The sequence below is a fragment of the Phyllostomus hastatus genome, unplaced genomic scaffold (assembly GCF_019186645.2).
Source record: "Phyllostomus hastatus isolate PE091 unplaced genomic scaffold, TTU_PhHast_1.1 phas_scaffold_46, whole genome shotgun sequence".
Taxonomy (NCBI): domain Eukaryota; kingdom Metazoa; phylum Chordata; class Mammalia; order Chiroptera; family Phyllostomidae; genus Phyllostomus; species Phyllostomus hastatus.
Window position 1 is genome coordinate 28189443 of NW_025334032.1, and position 19958 is coordinate 28209400.

The following is a 19958-nucleotide window of genomic DNA, read 5'->3' on the forward strand; positions in this document are numbered from 1 at the left end:
CAGAAAGAATTTTCATTTACAACCATGGAACCACTAACAATAACTGACAGATAAATTACAAAGAATATCAGGATTGGAATATCCTTGTTTTCAACACAGACTAAAAAGTGAATTCCTAAAATAAGATAACAGCATTTTTTTGGTTAAGCCCCAAAACTCTGAAATGAGATAATTAAACCAACATTCTAAAAATGTACAACACCCAAGATTATTGCAATTCCAAGAATACTCCTTCTAATTCTTATCTATCTAAATCTAGGAAGAGTCTTTTATGATATGTGAAGATTCTTTCTTGACCCTGTGCCATTATTATTTTAATTCCTGAACTGAGTCAAACTATAAGAAACATGGTAATCAAACTTATAGAACATATTCTTAAAAGGATGGTTCTTAAAATCAAAATTCCCCCAATAGACATGGGCATTGCTTTCTGGAATACTATTCCAAGTAACGTAAATAAATGTTATGCTTTAAAAAGGGAGAAAGAACATGAAAAAAGAAAAAGAAAAGTTTTCTATGCTCATTTAAACATTGCATTAAACAAAATTAAACATATTTCTACACAAATATGTGCTATTAATTTCTAAGACAGGCAGGACATGTGCTAAGAAACCCTTTCTATCGAGATCACCCTTGGGAATTCTCCCACTGAACATCAATGGGCCAAGACCAAGATTCACTCCAATCACCATAAGCCTAACACATACATTCAGGTTCAAAAATTGGTGGCAGAAATACAGGTTAAAAGAGACATGCCTTAACAACAATACATACAGAAAAAAAAGAAATTAGTCATGTGTTTAACATTACTCCATTTTAAACAAGTAATAAAATAAAAAAGAAAAAGAAAGAAATGCAGTGCTTGGTCAAATCAATATAAAAACAACATAAATCAAATTGGATAAAAGTCTCAACACACTGCTCACAGGCTGGATCTCATCTAGAGTATTGAGTTACGTTTTGAAGTGGTATTTGATGAAAAAATGTCAATATCTAGAGGACTTTAGAAGAGGGTGGTCGGAATTGAAGAGGGCACAGAGGAGATTCTGTTAAAGAAACAAAAGTCCCACCGGCAGGCAGTTACAAACAAGACAGCGGGGGTGGGGGGGGCTACTTTAATACGTTTCATGGCTGTCATCTAGGAAAGGAAATTATTTGGAGAAGCTCTTGAAGGAGAATTGTATCTTAGAGGAACAAAGAAGGCCTGTTTTAAGGGAATGGGGAGCTTGTGAAAGAGTTCGGTTTTCTTCTTCGGAAAGACGGAAGTCTGGATAACCACCTGTCAGGCATACTCTTAACAAGAATCCCTCTATGCAGAGAAAGATTAAATTAGATCAGTGGTTTCAGTCACTTTTGGGAAAAAATCGTATTTTAAAATGAAAACTTAAGTCAGAGCCTTATATTTAAAAATGCGTTAAAGAGAAAAGTGTTCAGGCCAAGGTGGCTGGCCACCCTTCTTTCCACCCAATGGAACCTTAAGATTTTCCAGGGACCAAGGGAAAAAATACAGATCTAGGTGCTCGTGATTAGGGTGCCTTCAAACGTTCATTGTATATGTAACTACGAGATTCTTCAATCCTTGTGTCTTAAGACAAGGAATGGGAAGCACTATAGCAAGAGCATAGAAATAAACATCTGAAAATCATATATTGCAACAATCTGGGGCTTTGATAAGAACAGATACAACAGTTTTGCTTTACTCTCAACAGCTCCCCATATACAGTCTGCAGGAAGGATGTTAACTTGTACAACATTAGCAAAATTCCCTTCCAATCATAAAATTAACTTTTTACTCTTTAATTGATGAGTTATCTGGGAATCTGGGAGGGCTTGATATTTTGGTGGATTTTTGTTTTCTAAAAGTATCAAAAGAGTTAGTTTATGTAAAGTGTTTAAAACAATGCTTGGAATGTGGTAAGCTTCTTATTTTTAATTTGTCTTTTTACCATTTTTTAAATTATTTTTTATTGTTGTTCAAGTACAGTTGTCTCCAAAAATATGGTAAGCTCCTGATAATGTTAGCTATTATCATAATTACATTCTACATTCCTGCAATGTTTAGATTTTTTACAATAAGCACACACTACCTTTGAGATGTGAAAACACAACATAAAAATAAACTAATACAAACTGATTTGTAAATAAGTTCTAAATATTAATTTCCTTTTCTTCTTTTGTATGGAAATGCAAACAATGCTCCTTCAATAATAAGTGCTCACTAACAAGATGGATTCATGGCTCCAATACTTATTACCTCATTTTTCTTATTTAGCTAGATTTTTCCACTCTAGCTTCCATGCCAAGACAAGTTAAATGTATAGGGGGGTCAGTTTATGTAATCCATTGTTATTGCTCTGATCTCTAAAGAATCACGTATGAGCTCTGTGTGTGCACATGTATGTGTGTGCATGTCAACACAGCTTCAGATACTGTAGAATTGACAGTAATTATTACACTACATAGAACCCGGCACTGCCCCAAATGCCTCGCATAAAGCATATGCAATAGGCACTTGGTATCCCCATTTTATATGAAAGAATTTGAGATTTTCTTACATATAAAGTTAAAACGACCTTTCAGAGCTGCTAAGCTAGAGAAGGGATTAAGTATAAACTTTTTCTGTTACAGAGAAAAAAGCCTGCAACAATTAACAACAGGAGAAATAAAATTTTTTAATGTTAAATTTGATCAAACGAAGAGAGCTGATTCTAAACAAAATTCAAAATGTAAGAGCAGAGCCCTGGCTGGCGTAGCTCAGTGGATTGAGCATGGGCTGCGAACCAAAGTGTCGCAGGTTTGATTCCCAGTCAGGGTACATGCCTGGGCTGCAAGCCATGACCCCCAGCAACCGCACATTGATATTTCTCTCTGTCTCTCTCTCTTTCTCCCTCCATTCCCTCTCTAAAAATAAATAAAAATAAAATCTTTTAAAAAATGTAAGAGCAGAAACGAAGAGCTGAGACAAATTTAAGGGCACCCAAAAGTGTGCGCCATAACAGGCAACAGGAACTCAGCCTTCGATGTGGCTAATAGAGAGCAGATACTGAAATGAGGCCAATCTGACAGCCCCAAATACGAATCTCCACACACTGAGCTCTTTAACCAGTTTCTTCATCAAGATCATTCGCCAGGCAAAGGAAACAAGAACAAAGGAACAAGCAGACATATACCACTGGGGCAGTTCCCATTTCTTTTAATTGGTCCCACACTTTGCTTGGCCAAATAAAACAAACAAAGTCTCAGATGTGAACTCAGAATCATAGGAAGAACATGTAGGAATGCAGTTTATTAGTTGGAGCAGGGGCAGAAGGGAGATAAGACTTTATATTACAAAATAATAAAAGTTGCATATTGGTTTGAAAGCTTTTCATAACACTAAGGGATTAAAAGGAAATTCTGGCTGCTATGAACAATACAGATTATAAAATGTGAAAAAGAAACCTTAGACTGAGGACTAGAAAAGAGTCAACGTTTGACTTAAATAAAGAGAATGCCAGAGAAACCCTAAACCTCACACTAAAATTCACCTCTGCTGGGTGATCACCATCTAAAGGTAAAGTTCATTGCTTCTTGGCCCCTTTGCCAAAGTATAGAAAGATGAAGCTTAAGTCAAGCAACTAAGTAAGTAACCACTGCAGGCCATTAATATTTTGAAGATCTTGGTAATAAAAAATTACACATATGCAGATAAAACTGAAAAATACAAATGTTTTTATTTAAGGCTCCACTCTAGACACGTTCCTGGCCCTGTGTTGTGACTTTATTGTAGATACCAAAATCACAAGTATTTGTTAGAGGACATGTGACAGGGAGCCAGCCCAATTTCACAGCTAAGCTTTATCACTCATGAACATGAGATGTCCAAGCAGAAACACCCTTCATTCTCGGGATCTTAATTTTAAGTGGGTATAATAACAACAGTAGTCACCCTCTTCTGTAAAGACACCTTGAAATAATAGAGCACCTTGTAAGTGTTAATTACATTTAGATTCAGTTTGTTCCCTTAAACTTAAGAAAAAGTGACAAGTCTAATTTTTTTTAAAACATAAAGCTTCAGAAATTAATGATTGCCCAGTTCTGAAATCTGATAAGCTGATTATTTATCAAACAGCTGTCCACTTTACACAAGATGTCTTATTTTTAGATCAAACATGTCAAATGTTCTTCTAAGAGTAATATATAGTTACATATCTGGAATAAAATGTCTTTTTTTTTCCACTTACATCTTTCCAGCAAGGCTACTGTTTAAAAGAAGCGATTCCTGAACACTGGCCTATCTGGCATAATGGGATTTTATTAATATGTAGCCAGTGCTCTTAGCTGTCTGGACCTATGGAGCCAATATGAACATGCTTTTCTGAATACTAATGACACTTTCATATGTCATCCAAGCCATGTAGCAAATGGCCTCTTTAATGCAAAAAAAAAGGACTCTTTCAAAACTGTCTGTATTCTAAGCAGCTCACTTCTTTTTGTTGTTGTTGTTCCTTATTTTCACATTATCTACCCAACTTCATTTACCTCTCTCTGGGCCTCCCCGTACAGACGCTTGCAGTCTACAGATGCTTTGTTCTGTTCCTACAGCCTGGATAAACCTCTCTTTCCTCCCTCCCTTCCCCCTCCCCTTCTAGAATTTCTAGGAAGCCACCTCTGCCCCTGACTGGGGCCCCTCCCTCTTCTGCATTAGCCTCTTTCTTCAGCATCTCACCATTATTAGCATTGTGCAACTTAAAACTGACTACTATAACTGTTCACATTTCTCTCCCTTCTAGACCAAGCCTCTTAATGGGGAGCAGGTCTTGTTTACCTCTGCATACCCAGCATCTAGCCCAGGGTCTCATACACAGCAACTTGTCTGATAAAGGGTAAAATTCCCATCCACTCACCCACTGCCCCAACTGGCTTGGCCTCCAAACAGGGCCTGCTTCTGACTGGGACTCCTGCTCTTCTCTGGAACTGCCCACACCCTCACCCACCCCGCCAGGGGGACCCTCTCCCGGCAGCAGAGTCAAATCTGCCCTCTCACGGCTACTGCTGAAGCTCTCAGGGTCTCCCTGCTTCTCAACGCCTACGGCACTTCATGCGAACGACCTACAACTAACGTGGCACTTAGCTTTATTGTCTGATAGGATGTGCTAGACATTTCATGTCCCTAATTCAATCTTGACTTATGATAGAGTAGAATTTACTGCAATATAACTCATCATTTTCTAAAAGATCACTACTTGTTAAACTGAAGGGCTGCTTAACAATCCCGAAGCTCCCCAGGCCAACTGTGTTTTATTGCAGGATCAGTGGGACTCCCGTGTTTCATGGAAGTCTGAACTAGGTAATCTCTGCATAGTCTGATGACCCCCGGTTGTAAAGATATCAACCTACGGTGCCTCCATGTCTCCACGGTTCCAGCAGAAACCCTTTCACGGGCACTTAAACATCATCAGTATCATCTGACAGACACGTAGAAATGAAGGGGACATTACTCTGCCTGGGAAGATAACTTAATTTCTACTAACTTGTCTATTTGATGAAAAACAAAACGGATACCAAAATCTATCCAAAAGTATTTTTAACTTCTCCATAAATATCATACTTATTTTTTCAATTTACTCTCTCTCTTCCCCTCCCCACATGCATGTGCTATTAAACACCATGTGTGTTCTTCCAAAGAGGGAAGGAAGCATTAAGAAATCCAAGAAACAGATTTGTATTTCAGCTTAGTCTTACTAGTTGTGTGATTCAAGGCAAGGCACAATGCTTTTTAACCCTTGATTTCTTAGTCTGCAAGATTAGCTACCATGCCCTGGTTCAACTGCCCTTACTACCTATGGAAATGTCATAATAAAAATATTATGCATAATAACACTTTATGCATAATATTTTACAGTATTTTACAGTATTTTTTGTAATCTCTGAAGTACCACCCCACTGTAGAGAGTGATACCCATTCTTTCCCCCACACTTTATTATACTTGTTACTTACTTGTAAGTAACAAGACACAGTCACAAGAATGATCAATATAGTTAATAAAACCATGGAAACCAGGGAGGGAAATCCGTAACTATAATTATTACAGCAATTAAACATTTTGGCAAAATGAAACAAAATTTCCATTATAATCCCCCTGCTTTCTCTTGCTCAGGAGTGTGTGGCAACCTTTTGGTTGCTGTCCTGTGACATCAAAGTATGGGGGAAGATTCTTTCGTTGGTGCTTCTCTTACCATCCCTGGGAATTCCTGGAATCCTCCGAAGTGTGAGTAAGCTTTGAGCTTGGAACCACCATTCTACATGCCCCAGTGACTAAAGGATGTTTCTAAGCAAAAACCCCAAATACTCTTCGTTAATTTCAAAATGCAGTTTGATATTAGAAGAGAGAGTTCTTAAATAATGAAATATTTATGAAGAGTGTAGGGATTAAAAAATGGAGCATCATTTTAGAGTAGGCACAGATCACATCTACCAAGATGCTGTGGGGATCACATGCCCTTCAAGTACGGACCCCTCAGGGAGGCCGCGGAAACTTAATATTCTTGCCGCTCAGGATTCCCTGCTTTGTGAATCTGCTATAGCAGTGATGTAGTAGAATACACTTGTCAGTTAAGATTACTTATTAGGTGTAGTTTTATGTGTTCATTTCTCACCTGAAAATAGTTCAAATTCAACCAATTACATTCTAACTATTTCTGTAAGTCCAAGTAATTCACTGAGCTATTGATAAATAATAAAATTGGGATTTTGTTTGTGTAAGGCCTTGGTACTCTAAACATCATCTGTCTTATTTTGAAATTGAACTTTGGGTTCTAACCGATTACTGTTACACCAGCTACCATTAACCCCATCTTCTCTCGTCCCTTCCTTCTATCCACCCCCACGCTGTGGTTTTTCCACATCCATCCTTTCCTATCCTCGTCCAGCAGTTCTAAGAATAAGAAACTTCTAAATCCTTCCTGTACAATGACACAATTTTTGGTCATTATGCCATGAAAATCTTTTCATTTATTGCATAGCATGTTTTTGACAAATTGATGTTTCTTTATTAAGCTGTAAGCATTTGCCTCTGCTGTTACATGCAGTAACTTACCCTGGCCGTTTTTGTATCTTGATGTTCTGTGGTTTGTTCTTTCGGTTTAATTCATTCCCATTCTTGAACCATTTGAATCTGAGAGAGGAATATTCAGAAATGGTCTCACACCGGAGCACTAGCTTAGAGCCTGCTGCGGACTCCTGGCTTCTCATCTCTTTCAATCGGAGAGGCAAGGCTGAAAAGAGAGAGAAAAACGTTTTGATAACCTGGTAATCTGTTGAAGAGAAATACCAGTTTTGGGTGAGTCGGATCAAGACACTATTCCCAAAGATTTTACCATCTAAGGAAGAGATAGAAATGGGGGTGAGGGTGGGGGGTCGCCAGCTAAAATGTATCTCAACTTAAAGATTAAAACGCCAAAACAAAATATACCTGGGAGTGGGTGGGTAAAAAGAGAGCCTAGATTGTAAAATTCTTTACTAATATTCTAGATACTTATTTCCTCGGTCCTTACATTCTCTGGTACTGTTAAAAATCCTGAAAAGTGGTCATTTGAACAAACAAAACCTGTGCTGAAGGAGAATACACAACTGGGCATGTTTCGTATTCCCAGAGCACAACTGGTCTGCACCGCAGTCCTGCGGACAGGTGCGACAGGCGTCTCGTCCGTGTTTTAAGTGGAGAAGTGTAATTTCAGAGACAGGTAAGTAACTGACTTCTCCACGGTTACAATTTTCTGGAGAATCAGGGTTAGATGATCCTATCATTAAGGGAAAGAACAAATAGAACTCATAAATCTTAACAACCCTCCTTTCCCCAAGACAGTAATTCTTCAGTGACATCACTCTTTAATTGGACCTACAGTTGCTGCTCCATGAGACACTGTATGACTATTCCAGATGACCACCACACTCGCGTCAAATGATCATTTTGGCTGCATTTAGCCCTTCTAAATCTTCTCCAAAGAGACTGGGAGTGCTCAGATTATGCATTAACTTGTAGAATACTTTACACTGAACACCTATATACCATTCTTATTTTAAGCAAGACTGCTTAAAAAAGTCTCTTTTCTCTACCGAAATAGTATTGGGCAAACTGTTATAGTATCTGAGATTTGCTTCAAAATAAAATGGTGGTAGGGAATGAATAGGCCTAAAAATGAAACAAATTTCCCAAGAAGTTGACCATTGTGGAAACAAGGCAGCAGGCACATGTGGTGGTTTGCCATACGGTTCTATACAGCATTCCCACTTGTCCCCAATAAAACAGTTTAACCATAAAAGAATAATGAATGGACTTTCCTCTGCACACAACACTCCATTTAACAATCCCCGTCACAGAAATTGAGATCTCAGCAACTCCGTGTCCACTGAGTCTTCGAAAAGCCAACTACAAATCTACCTCGGCTCAAGTTCAGCAATCAACAGCACGTCCCACAAAAACAAAACGCAGACAAATGAGAGCGCAGCTCCCTGACGCAGCGCCCAATCGCTCACTGGGTACCCGACGGGGACTCCAAGGTCAGCAATCAGAGCCGCTCTAGACACGAACAGGAAACGGGGGTCGTTCCTACTCAGGGTATGCTTGTGTTTCTACAACTCTGCGCTCACCAAGTAAATCAAAAAAGATGTCAGGAATGAGCAGATAGAGGTTCCGATAAATCAGAGTGAAAGCCATCCGGACGTTGTGATTTCTCGTCAGTGCTCCTACAAAGACACCTTCCCTCCCCCTTTATTTATTCGGAGGCCGGGAGATGGGGTGGAGAAGCAGGCACTGGGTGTGGAGACGCAGCGGCAAGTTAGAAAACGTAGTTCAGCTGTTCTCAGCCTTTGATACCTGACAGTTTTGTCTGACAGCTTGAAAATAAGATGTATTTCCTGAACAGATTTCATAGGAGTCTTCGTTTCAAGATGTGGTTCATGAATCTTTGTTGTGGGGGTTTTTAAAAACAAACTAAATTCTCATCCATCTGGAATAGTGTCTGTCCATTGCTATAAACTCTTTAAGATCATTTTCAATTTTTTAAGCCTGGCGAAGTGTTTTAAAGAAATAAATTTGGGGGAATTAAATGGCACCAAGTAAACTGGCTTACATATATGTTAAGAAAAATAAATGTCCTCATTATTTATTCATAGAGTAAAAGAACTAGCTTGATTTGGGGGCAGAGGTGGTTTTGGTTGTTGTTTTATAACTGGCACACAAGAGCAAAACTCTCAAGGTTTATCCCTTTGCCTACTCCATACACACATGTGCTTATCAATATAGTCTAAACAAAAATTGACTAGGCTGGTTTCTTTACTTTGAGTAAATAATTTTCATGCCATTTGCATCTATTTTTCCTTTCCTTTCATCCTCCACCCCCACTCTCTTGTCTTCATTTATTTCTTATTTTCTTATTAAGGATCCTGATTTCGGCCATGAGGAAACAATTGGACAAATTCAAATTGACGCATATTTTACAAAACAACTGGTCTGGACTTTCAAAATGTCAATGTCCTAAATGACAGAAGGAGACAGTGAAACTCATCTAGATTCGAGGAGATTAAAGGGACATGACCAATAAATGGATCTTGCTTTATGGGAAAACAAAAGTAGATATGGACAGTATTGGGACTGTTGGGGAAATATGAATATAACTATTGTATCAAAATTATATTTCTCCAGTGTGATCACCACACTCACTGTGGTTGTGCAGAAGACTGTCCTGTTCTTAGGCTACAGTATCTGCTGAACTATTTTGACGTCATGATGTCTACAACTAAATACCAAATGACTCAGCAAACAAGAAAGTACACACAGAAAAAGAAAAAAAAAGCCGTCTTGGTTTCTCTTTTTTCCCACTGCCTTTTACCTGGTCTTTCTGCCTTTGAATGAAAGGCTCAGTCTTACATTAAGTACTTTTAAAGTCTTGCTTAAGTTTTCAGTCATGAAGAAGATTCTTGGAAATATGTGTGTGATGATTTACAAATGCAGCTCTTGAGAATATATCTTCATGTAAAATCTGTGAGTGTCATGGCACAGAAATCCTCATCTGGTTCAGCCTCATAACCATGACTTTGGTGCTCCAACAATCACTAAATTGGCAGGTCAACGTCTACCCTTTCCTCTCAGGTTCATGTGCAAAGACTGGTATATCCTCTGTCCTTAGACAGGGTCTGGGATGTAAAGAGGCAGACACCTTTACATACAAGGTCCTTCTTAACTAAAATATCCACTCTTTAAGCTGACTCTAATGTGTAAACATCTCTTAATATTTGGAGGGCTGGTGTACCTCTACTGCCAAGCCCGGGTTTCTCTCTCTTGTGCATAGTTTCAAGTCTGTCAAAATGCAGAAGCTTCCAGCTCCTCTGACTTTGCACGCCCAGAAGTCCCCTTGTAATAACGTCCCTGCCATGTGCTTCGGGGGAAACCATCTACCGCACGAGGACATCCAGCTTTTCAGAGAAGAGCTGTGAAGGAGCTATCTCAAATCTCCGGTTGCACACCTGTAGACACAAACCTGTGCACCACCAGCAGGGCCACCGACTGTATCCTTAGTTCATGGGTGTTCCGCTGTCAGGGGTGCCTTCTAGGGAGGTACCGTGCAAAGTTCCTCCTCACACGGTCCTGGTGGGGACACAGTCCTGGTGGGGCCCAAACTCAAGGATGCTGGAGGCTCGGCAATGACATGAATTCTTTGTCTTCTGGCAGAACCACACTGGGAGAATACCCCTAATTATTTTTCAGATTCTTTGCAAAAATGCAAGCCAATATTGAGCATACGTGGTTTATACAGTGTTTTTTTCTCATCTGTCCATGAGACAATTTTCAAGGCTACATTTTCTTTCATTAGGTTATGAAATGATAACTACGTATTAATATATTTTAAGAGTCTATGTGTTTCTCAGTTACATGGTTTACTCCCATGAAATAATCTCATTTCTTTCATGAAAAAAAAATCTAACTACTCTACCAAGTACTCTCTAATACCCAGGTGTAACTTCCGAAGGCCAGTAGGTCCTAAACTTGGGTTCCTAAACTTTTTGTTTAACTGAGTACTTGGATTTTAAAACCATAGAAACTTTTTACTCGCCTTGCAATTCTTGTATAAGAGTAAGTGGTTTGCTCATTAAAAATCAGTTGAAGGCAAGCACAATGCAAAGCCAATGCTCCAGTGCTATAAGTGTTCTAAGAATCTCCGGAGCGATTTCCTTGCATTTGGTCTACCACAGTTCACAATTTTGCTTTCAGTGCGTTTCTGGAGAGGCAGCAGCTCCACGCCCTGAAAAAAATGTAATGCTGGAGCGAGTTATAAGCAGTCTTTGCCGAAATCTATTTCAAACTTGCTTGACATTAATATGAACGTGTTCACACCCTCAGAAATGCATCAACAGAGACAGACAGTGAAGTGCAAAGAAAAGCAGCCTTTTAAAATAGAAACTCAAAAGCCCTGAGAGGAATGCCACATGCTTTGCAGGCTGTAAGTGTCTTAAAGGGTTTTAAAAGATCGCAAACACACTCTTCTGACTCGAGCTCAATGCAAGTAGGTATACTAGGTATTCTTTAAAAGTCTGGTTTCTTTTGTCCACTTCTACCTTTCTTATTTGATGTGTCACACAATGTAGAGGAAAAAAAAATCACTGGCTGTAACACAAAAATATTTATTTTACATTCCGATCACATAAAAATTTCAGGCAGTATGTTCATTTATTCCAATATTTTAATGGGCAAATAAATATCAGTCACAAAAGTGAAATACTTTTGTAAAAAGAACCATCCATCTAAGCAATCCTCTTGATTTAATCATCCTCTGGGCACTTATTTTTTAAATACAGGCACGGTGGGTAGATCAAATATTGTGCTGCTGTACTGTGAAGCACAGGAAACACATTTTCACTCGCGTGTGTGCGGCCACGTCGGGCTGATAGCACGCGACGCTAGATAAGTCGTGGCTTCTGTCCTTCAAGAGACGTGACAAGACAAAGTCAGCTCCTGTCATTACCCTTCACGTCTGACTGTGCCGCTCATCTGAAGAGCCTCGACGCTTTGAACAAACTAACCAGGAAACCTGCAAAATGTGATCAAATAACAGCGAGCTTTCAGCTGGGATCCCAGGGAAGTCTTGCCTGCGTGAAGCCTTTCAGAAGCCTGACATCACCTGCGTGTGGCTCTCAGGGTGGAAATTGGGGACTGACAATTGTGTTAGTTAATGAAAGCCACACAGATGTCATTAATCAGTCCCCTAGGCAGAAGGATGTCCTTTTTTTTTATAGTCATGTTAGAGGTAAATAAATTACTGAGAAAAGTCTGTAAAACTCCTTGACTGATCCCATTTCTCCTTCGCTGCTCTATTTTATGGAGAAGATTATGGTCACACGCAGCGTGGATTAAGTTTATGCTTTGCCATCTGGTCTTCTCTTCTGAGCTGCACTCACAAATTTGACTATAAAAGGGAAAATTTATCTTATCAGATTGAAATTTGCAAGTAGAGCTGTGTAAAAGGCACAGATTCCAGTGGCGCCTAGCTTTAAAACCACTACTGCACTGAGTGATCTTGAGTTAAGTTGAATACCATCCAGCGAGGTCACCGTTTGTTGCCACATGAGGTGACACAGTGTTCAAAAGTGCCCCACACCCCAGATGAGTCATCATATTGGTCCTCAGGAGCAAAAACGGGCCTGCTCTTTGTCCCTGCGTATTCAGCAAGGACATCTGGAGAATGAGAGAAAACACGTGGGTGCCTTCATTTGAAAGTCACTATAAAATTTAAGGTATTATAAAATATTCTCAAGCCGATTCCATATCATCGGCAGAAAACTAAGCCCAACCAGTAAAAACACTGAGAATGTGCTTCAAAGCACGGTGAGGACAGCTGGGCTCCAGAAAACCATTTGAGCAGTTGCACGACGTCCAGCTCCCTAGCCAGTGCAAGGATGTGTATGCACACTGCTGAACCATCCCTTTATGAGCAAACCGAATGGTCCTCACGACATTACAGAACCCAAAACAGTAAAACGGGGAGCAATCTTTCAGCGTTTGACTTCTGATATTCACAATGCGTGTGCCTCCACAGCCAAAACTGGCTTCTTACTAGTGTTAACTTGGATTCCCCAAACATATCGGTTTCCATTGGTGGGGCTTTTTACACTTACACACGCTCCAAGTTTTGCTTCTCGCAGTGAACTGCTACAAGTTGACTGAAACGGTGTGATTCATTTAACTGCTCTGTTTCAGGGTACGAGGCACAATCAACCCTGAGTACAACTGCGCTCAAAACGATGCTTAAAACTATGCTCATTCTAAGGCCACGGGAAATGACTAATGACACTCTACATGTGAACACCATACCCAACACGCAGCAGTGAGAAGGCACACGTGCAAAGAGAGGGCCATTTACGGAATTGATCCCCACCAAACCGAAGGGGGGATGGCAGCGGCTGTGCATCAGGGTCCCTATTTGGAAGCTGAGGCTGGTGGTGGTGGTGGCGGTGGTGGTGGGTATCCACTTTGATTGCCACAATATTCAAACATCCAATGTCCAAATGTATTAGATGGAAGACATATAGTATCCCAGGGACCTAGCACGAAGTGGGACCTCAAGTGTTTGCTGAAAGAATAAGAGGAAGTACCAAGAAAATGACCAAGACAAGAGGAGACTCGGGTCCAAAAATTATTGCAGAGGCCACTCTCACCTTCTCAAAAGACTTCTCTGTTTGAGATAGGAGGGTCCTGTGACATTATTTTTTGTTTTTATACATTTCACTGGATTAGAATTCTTATCTATTCTGGACACTAATGAAATGTGCCTCTAACTGGAAAACTGTCAAATAAGTAGTACTGTCTGTACTTTGAAATCTTCACATTCATCTGTATTTCTCTAATCTAGTCATAGCTGCCAGAGTGTCGCCTACTTGAACCCCAGCTGAGCCAAGGGCTCAGGCCCTGCAATCATGTTCCTTCCTGTCTGACTTAGTGCACCTTACCTCGGTTTCCCCACAGAGGCCACACTCTTCTGTCATTTCAGTGAGAGGCTCACACACATAATAGCATCTCTTCTGCCTTCAAATCAAAGTTAATCATCTTCGCTGATTGACCCCCAGACTGCAAGGTCTAAGTTTGTTCCCTTAAGTGTATGCTGTCATTTATGCTCAACATACTTCCAAAATGTACCACATTTGTGGTACAAAACTTCCACATCTGTGTCAAATTCCACTTTTCCTGTGACAGCTCTTACATGTATTTCATGTGAAGTGGATAATTATTATTTCCATTTTACAGGTGATACCAGAACTTGCCCAATGTCACAAGGCTAACAAACTGCATGCTGGGATTTACTCCGGGACCTTTCTCTCCAGGAGGACGCCTGTGGGCAACGTAAGGTGAAGGCAGAGAAAAGTGGGGAGAAGAGTAGACTCAAAAATCTAGAAAGGATTATTCCATTTCTTAGCCGCTGCGGTCATTTTTCATTTCTTATAATAAGCTGTATAAACCAGATCACCTCTCCACATATGTCTGTAAGAAAGTTACAATGCTGTGAAATTCTACAAGGGAAAATAAGTGCAGATTTATTAGGTATGAGAATTTTTCAGCCTGAAAATTGATATTATGTTTGTTGAAATTAGCAATCCTCCTCTTCTACATAGCTCTGTAGTTCTTTGCCCAGTATTTCATAAACTGAGGGTGAAGGATAAAGTTATATAACTACCATAACAGTGTTTCCAAGGCCTGGGAGGTCAAGTTAAAATGAGGTCCTCTTCCTTAGCACTTTCAACAAAAAACTCCTTCAGAATAATAATAGCAGATACTTGGTGAGTATCTGTTTTATGCCAGGGGCTGTTCTGAGAACTTCATGTCCATTAACTATTTTAAGTTTTATAACAATTCCAGGAGATACGATTACTATCATCATTCCCAACTTACAAATGATGAGACAGAAACAGAGAGGTAAAGCAATCACCAATAGCCACACAGTTGGCATCCTGGAGCACCAGTATCTGGACGCATGAAGTCTTGACTATGAGGCAGTAAGCTCGTTTCTCTGCTATGCTGGATATGTTTGTAGTGCAAGTATAAGATTTAATATATTTATATATCAATAGTGAATATATTTTCCTGATAAAACATGGGCTACCCCCAATAACAGATTATTTGTACACATACTCCAAGTGCAAAAAGACAGATTGGAAGAGAAAGTAAATATAAAAATTGCTGAATTTCCTGAGCTACTTTGATGATTTATGGGGAAATGAAACAAGACAGAATACCTGAAATTAGTGTTAGACAAAAATATATATATTTGGAACTGTGCAGTGGGTGGTCTGCCACCTACAAAATGGCACAAGGGTGAACAACACCATACCTCACTCTTGGGCTCACCGAAACTCAACAGTCCCCACGAGGGGGATATACAGCAATGAGAGGGTCTTAACAGATTCACATTGTTCTTTCAAGGTGTAAAGGCAACAGTCCGTGACAACAGACGCTAGATGGATCGCAGAGCGGGTGCCTGAGCTTTCAGGTAAGTGTTCCACAGGCCCGCCTGATTAATGCTGTCCCCACAGCTGGCCCCAGTCAGAAAAGTGTCTTGTTCACAGGCTCCCTGTAAGCTCCATTGAAGGTCATCCATACCCAGAATTAAAATGGATCCATTTCAGTTTGATTTAACTAATAATATAGCCAATTTCATTGACATAAAAGTATGTGTACACTTGGTCTTTTCTTTTGTAAAAAATCAGGTTTTTAAAAAAGTTGTATACACACCTGCTATATTCAGCTCCAATATCTCACTTAAACAGAGAAATGGAGTTATCTAGTCCCTAAAAATTTGATGTCATGTTTATTTATTTTCTTATCTCGATGGGTTTTTTCTCTTGCAGTGCATTATTGCTTAAGGGAAGTTAAGACATCAGCACGGCCTTGATGTGTTGATATTTGTCTTCATACCCATTATTCCTTTGTTCAAGTTGAGTTACAATTATTTAATGAACTGACAGTCACTAAAATTCTCTTTTTCTCATTTGAGAGAAGGGCTTTATTTAGCTGTTCTGAGCTGGATAAAATACCCAGGTAAGATGAGTTAGCACTTGGCTATAATTAGTTTTAAACAACAACAGCGACATAAGAACTTTTAAGCACTACGCATCAATGAACAAAAACTCTGAGTAACCTACCAAGCTTGGTTCTCCATGATCTATTTTTCACAGAGCCATTTAAAACTTATTCCTTCTGTGAAGAACAAAAAATGTTAGCAGAGCTAATCATAAAAGAAACGTGTCCTGCTCAGCCCTCTAAAATCAGTTTCTTTGTTATTTAGGCAGGTGAACTTTTCCTATACCATGGTTTTCTGATTTTTCTTTTTCACTCACAGATAACGTGTTAAACCAAAGGACATTGAGAGGCACACGCCAAGAATGACCGACTCACTGAGACCCACCAGGTCAGTTCTGTTGCCCCCTGCTCCGTCTAGTACAGTTTTGAGTAACTGACCTTGCACCGCTTCTTATTATGTAGGGCCCAAGTTTGACTTTCTGAGGCTCTTTAAAGCTTGTGTAGCTCTTTGCATTTTTAAGCAAATCCACAGACAACCTAAAAAGGAATCCTTATTTTACCACTACCCCACAAGGAAGACAAGTTTCTTGTTAAGGTTCCCAGTGCCATGAACTTGTTGAAGAGGTGGAAAATGACCAGAGTCATACTGAACAGATGGTTCATGGTGAGACAGACTATGCTCCATCGTTGCTCATCTAAAGAATCTAGTTTGAATAAATGGTGATAGAAGGAGACTCGTCTTGGGGTGCTGAACTGACTTGGGGTGCTTACTGAATATACAGATGATGGATTGTAGAATTGCACACTTGAAACCTATATAATTCTACTAACCAATGTAGCCCCAATATATTCGATTTGAAAAAAACTATAAAAATATGAAGCAATCTAGTGTGGAGACCTGCCAGAGCTACTCAGCTGTGGTGCTTGTCTGTGCAGTCCTCAGAAGTCAGACTGTAAGAACAGAGCCAAAGCAGTCTAGTTTCAGATAACGCACAAAAAAGAAATCACAGTAAGACTTGGAATTCATTGTTTCCCTTATTTTAGATCAAAATAAATTCATTAGAGCATCTTTCTAAAGTAAAAGTGGGCCTGCTTCTCACACATTCTGAGATAACCCATTGTTTCCTAAATTGCAATAAAAATGTCTTGGCACAAAGATTCACAAACAGCACACAAAAGAAAGCTAAATGAAGTTTACTTAGCATGTCAACATGTAGCTTTCATTTCCTCCACGGAGACAGTGGCATGCTCCTAGCAATATCTTTGTTTTGTTCGTTCTTATGTAGAAAGAAGTTTAATTAGATTCTTTGTTAATAGTTTCTAGTCCAGGAATTTAAATGACTAAACTACACATAACATCCTGAATTTCTGCCTCTAGCTTTTGATAGTTTCCGGTAACAGTAAAAATGAGAAGCCAGCAAACCTGGTTTCTCAGTGGGACTGGGGAGTCACATAAGTACTCAGAACCTCCATCACCTTGTGGGTAAAAGGAGGGGGGGGGATAGCCTCTGCCTTACCTATTTCACACGGTTGTGAAAATATAATTTAAAAATGAAAGTGAAAACATTTTATATCTTAAAAAAATTACTTATTATTATTTAGTGCTGATTTGACTGCCACTATCTAAAATCATCTGAAAAGTCAGAAAATATTGAATCATATAAATCTAGATGACACAAAATTACATAATTAACACCTGCATACAGCTTTGGTCATTCCTCAAGACACACACACATACAGAAAAGCAGCTGGAATCTATCAAGAAGGGTCCCCAAAACGTTCAAAGGGAAGGGCTGCCAGTGTAAAGGAATAGACTAAACATTATAGAATCATAAAGACTGATACTAGGAAGGCCAAGGAAGTAAAGCAATGTGTCTTTAAAGTCATAAAAATTTTAGATTCATAAAATACTGAATACAATGTGTGGAAAACCATTGAAGCCTGAAGCAAGTCATTTTAGAATTAAAAAGGAAATGAAGTGTTGCACAGTAAGAAGAAGAATTTGGAAAGTGCTTACTCTGGGAGGCCATAGAGGAAAATGCCTCAGTAGGCAGCACACTGGAGGAAGAGACAGGCTTTGGAGTCAGGCAGGTGCAGCTTCCAACTCCAGTTTAACTCAGTCTCTTGTCTTATATGAGCCTCAGCCTGCCGCCTGCAAGGTGGGTTTCCCTTGTGACACAGGACACAGTGGGAGCGTCAAGGTGCTCTATCATGCTCTCTAAACAGGACACTGTCAAAGCCCACCATGAACAACACATCATCAGTAAGAGCTTTTTAAAAAACAATGGGGGTTCATAAGGAATTACATTCATGGAGGGAACTGCACCTGTTACTCAAGGAAGGTAAACACTAGAGAGCTCATGGTTAGATTACTAAGGCCGCCGTCTGAGAAGGCAACTCTCGCCCTCCATGACCTGCACTAGGCCAACTCCAACGGCATTTCTTAGACCACTGGGACTGAGCCTGCTGTTCACAGAGCACTTTCATATTTGACGCCATTTCACCACTAAAAGGTGTAGTCAAGGTGGTGAAATCTGACTAAGGTCTGTAGTGTAGGTGATAGTATTGTACCAATGATCATGTTTACTTTCGATCATTATACCAAGGAAATGGGGAGCGGGGTGAAGGGCACATGGGAACTCAGTCCTTCTCTGCTGCTCCTCCACAGAACTAATGTATTGCCCCCCACCCCCAAAATACTCAAGGCGAACAGCCCAACTTATTCCTTTGTTGAATGGTAAATTAAGCATCCCTCTTCTGTTTTCCCATAATGCCATTAATATTCCATCTAATCCAATGCATTTTATCTTTAAAGGGGTTTGTTTCACTGCGGAGACAGAAGGCTCCTTTAAGTCAGGGGCTTTCTTCTTTTAATTCATCTTTTATCCTAATAACTAGCATAGAGCTCGACTGCATTGGCTGAATGAATAAAGAAATAAAGTCAATCTGTGACTCAAATACTCTAAATCAAATGAGCCACTAGTTTCTCTCTCATGCACAAGATTTCTGTAAAAACGCATACACACATATTGGCTTTATCAGGGTTATCACTACCTTTCTTACTCATATAAAATTAACTTACTATATGGTCTTTTCTTTGCCAAACACACTAGAATATTCTATATTGATAAAAACATCTGGAATCCAATGAGTTTCCAGGTCCTTTCTCATTCACATGGACAACCAGTTTTATTCTCTTAGCTCTCCTTTGATTTCCATTCTTCCTACCATTATTATTATGTCTATTGAATAAATACCTCTGTTTTCAGTACTCAGGATACAGACATGAGTAAGAAAAACATGATCCCCTACTCTCCTGGAGCTCACATTTTGGGTTGAGGCAGAGAATAGAGGAATCATCTATTAATTGATTAAACTATAATATGATTTATGAAATAAATTCTTTTTTTAAAAGGAATCTGATTTCTTTTTTTTAAGATTTTATTTATTTATTTTTAGAGAGGGAAGGGAGGGGGAGAGAGAGAGAGAGAGAGAGAGAGACAGAAACATCAATGTGCGGTTGCTAGGGGCCATGGCCTGCAACCTAGGCATGTGCCCTGACTGGGAATCAAAACTGCAATGCCTGGTTCGCAGCCCATGCTCAATCCACTGAGCTACGCCAGCCAGGGCAAAATAAATTCTTTTGTAATCTAAGAGCATTGAAATTGTTGAGGTAGCTATATCCTTTCTAGTTAGTCATGCAATATAGCCTTCTTTCCTATTTAAATTGAGACTCTAAGAATTGATCACAAAACTTTAAATAACTAACTAATACTAATCAGTTAAACACTGCTCAATTGAAGAGGCATTTTAAAAGCTTTTACTCATGGTAACATATTATTTTTCTTATTAAAAGCACCTGTCCATTAGTTAGGTTTCTTTACATAAATTATATTCTCAATATTTCAT

The 19958-nt window shown here is 39.4% G+C and overlaps 1 protein-coding gene across 2 annotated transcripts in view; it reads right to left on the bottom strand.

Moving 5' to 3' along the window:
* The window catches only part of NRG1 (neuregulin 1), a 948231-nt gene that overhangs the window by 147850 nt on the left and 780423 nt on the right, over positions 1-19958 (bottom strand). For both annotated transcript variants that reach the window (XM_045821528.1, XM_045821530.1), the window contains exon 2: positions 7080-7257. In XM_045821528.1, the coding sequence (XP_045677484.1) occupies positions 7080-7257 (178 nt within the window). The remainder of the gene's footprint in view (positions 1-7079; positions 7258-19958) is intronic.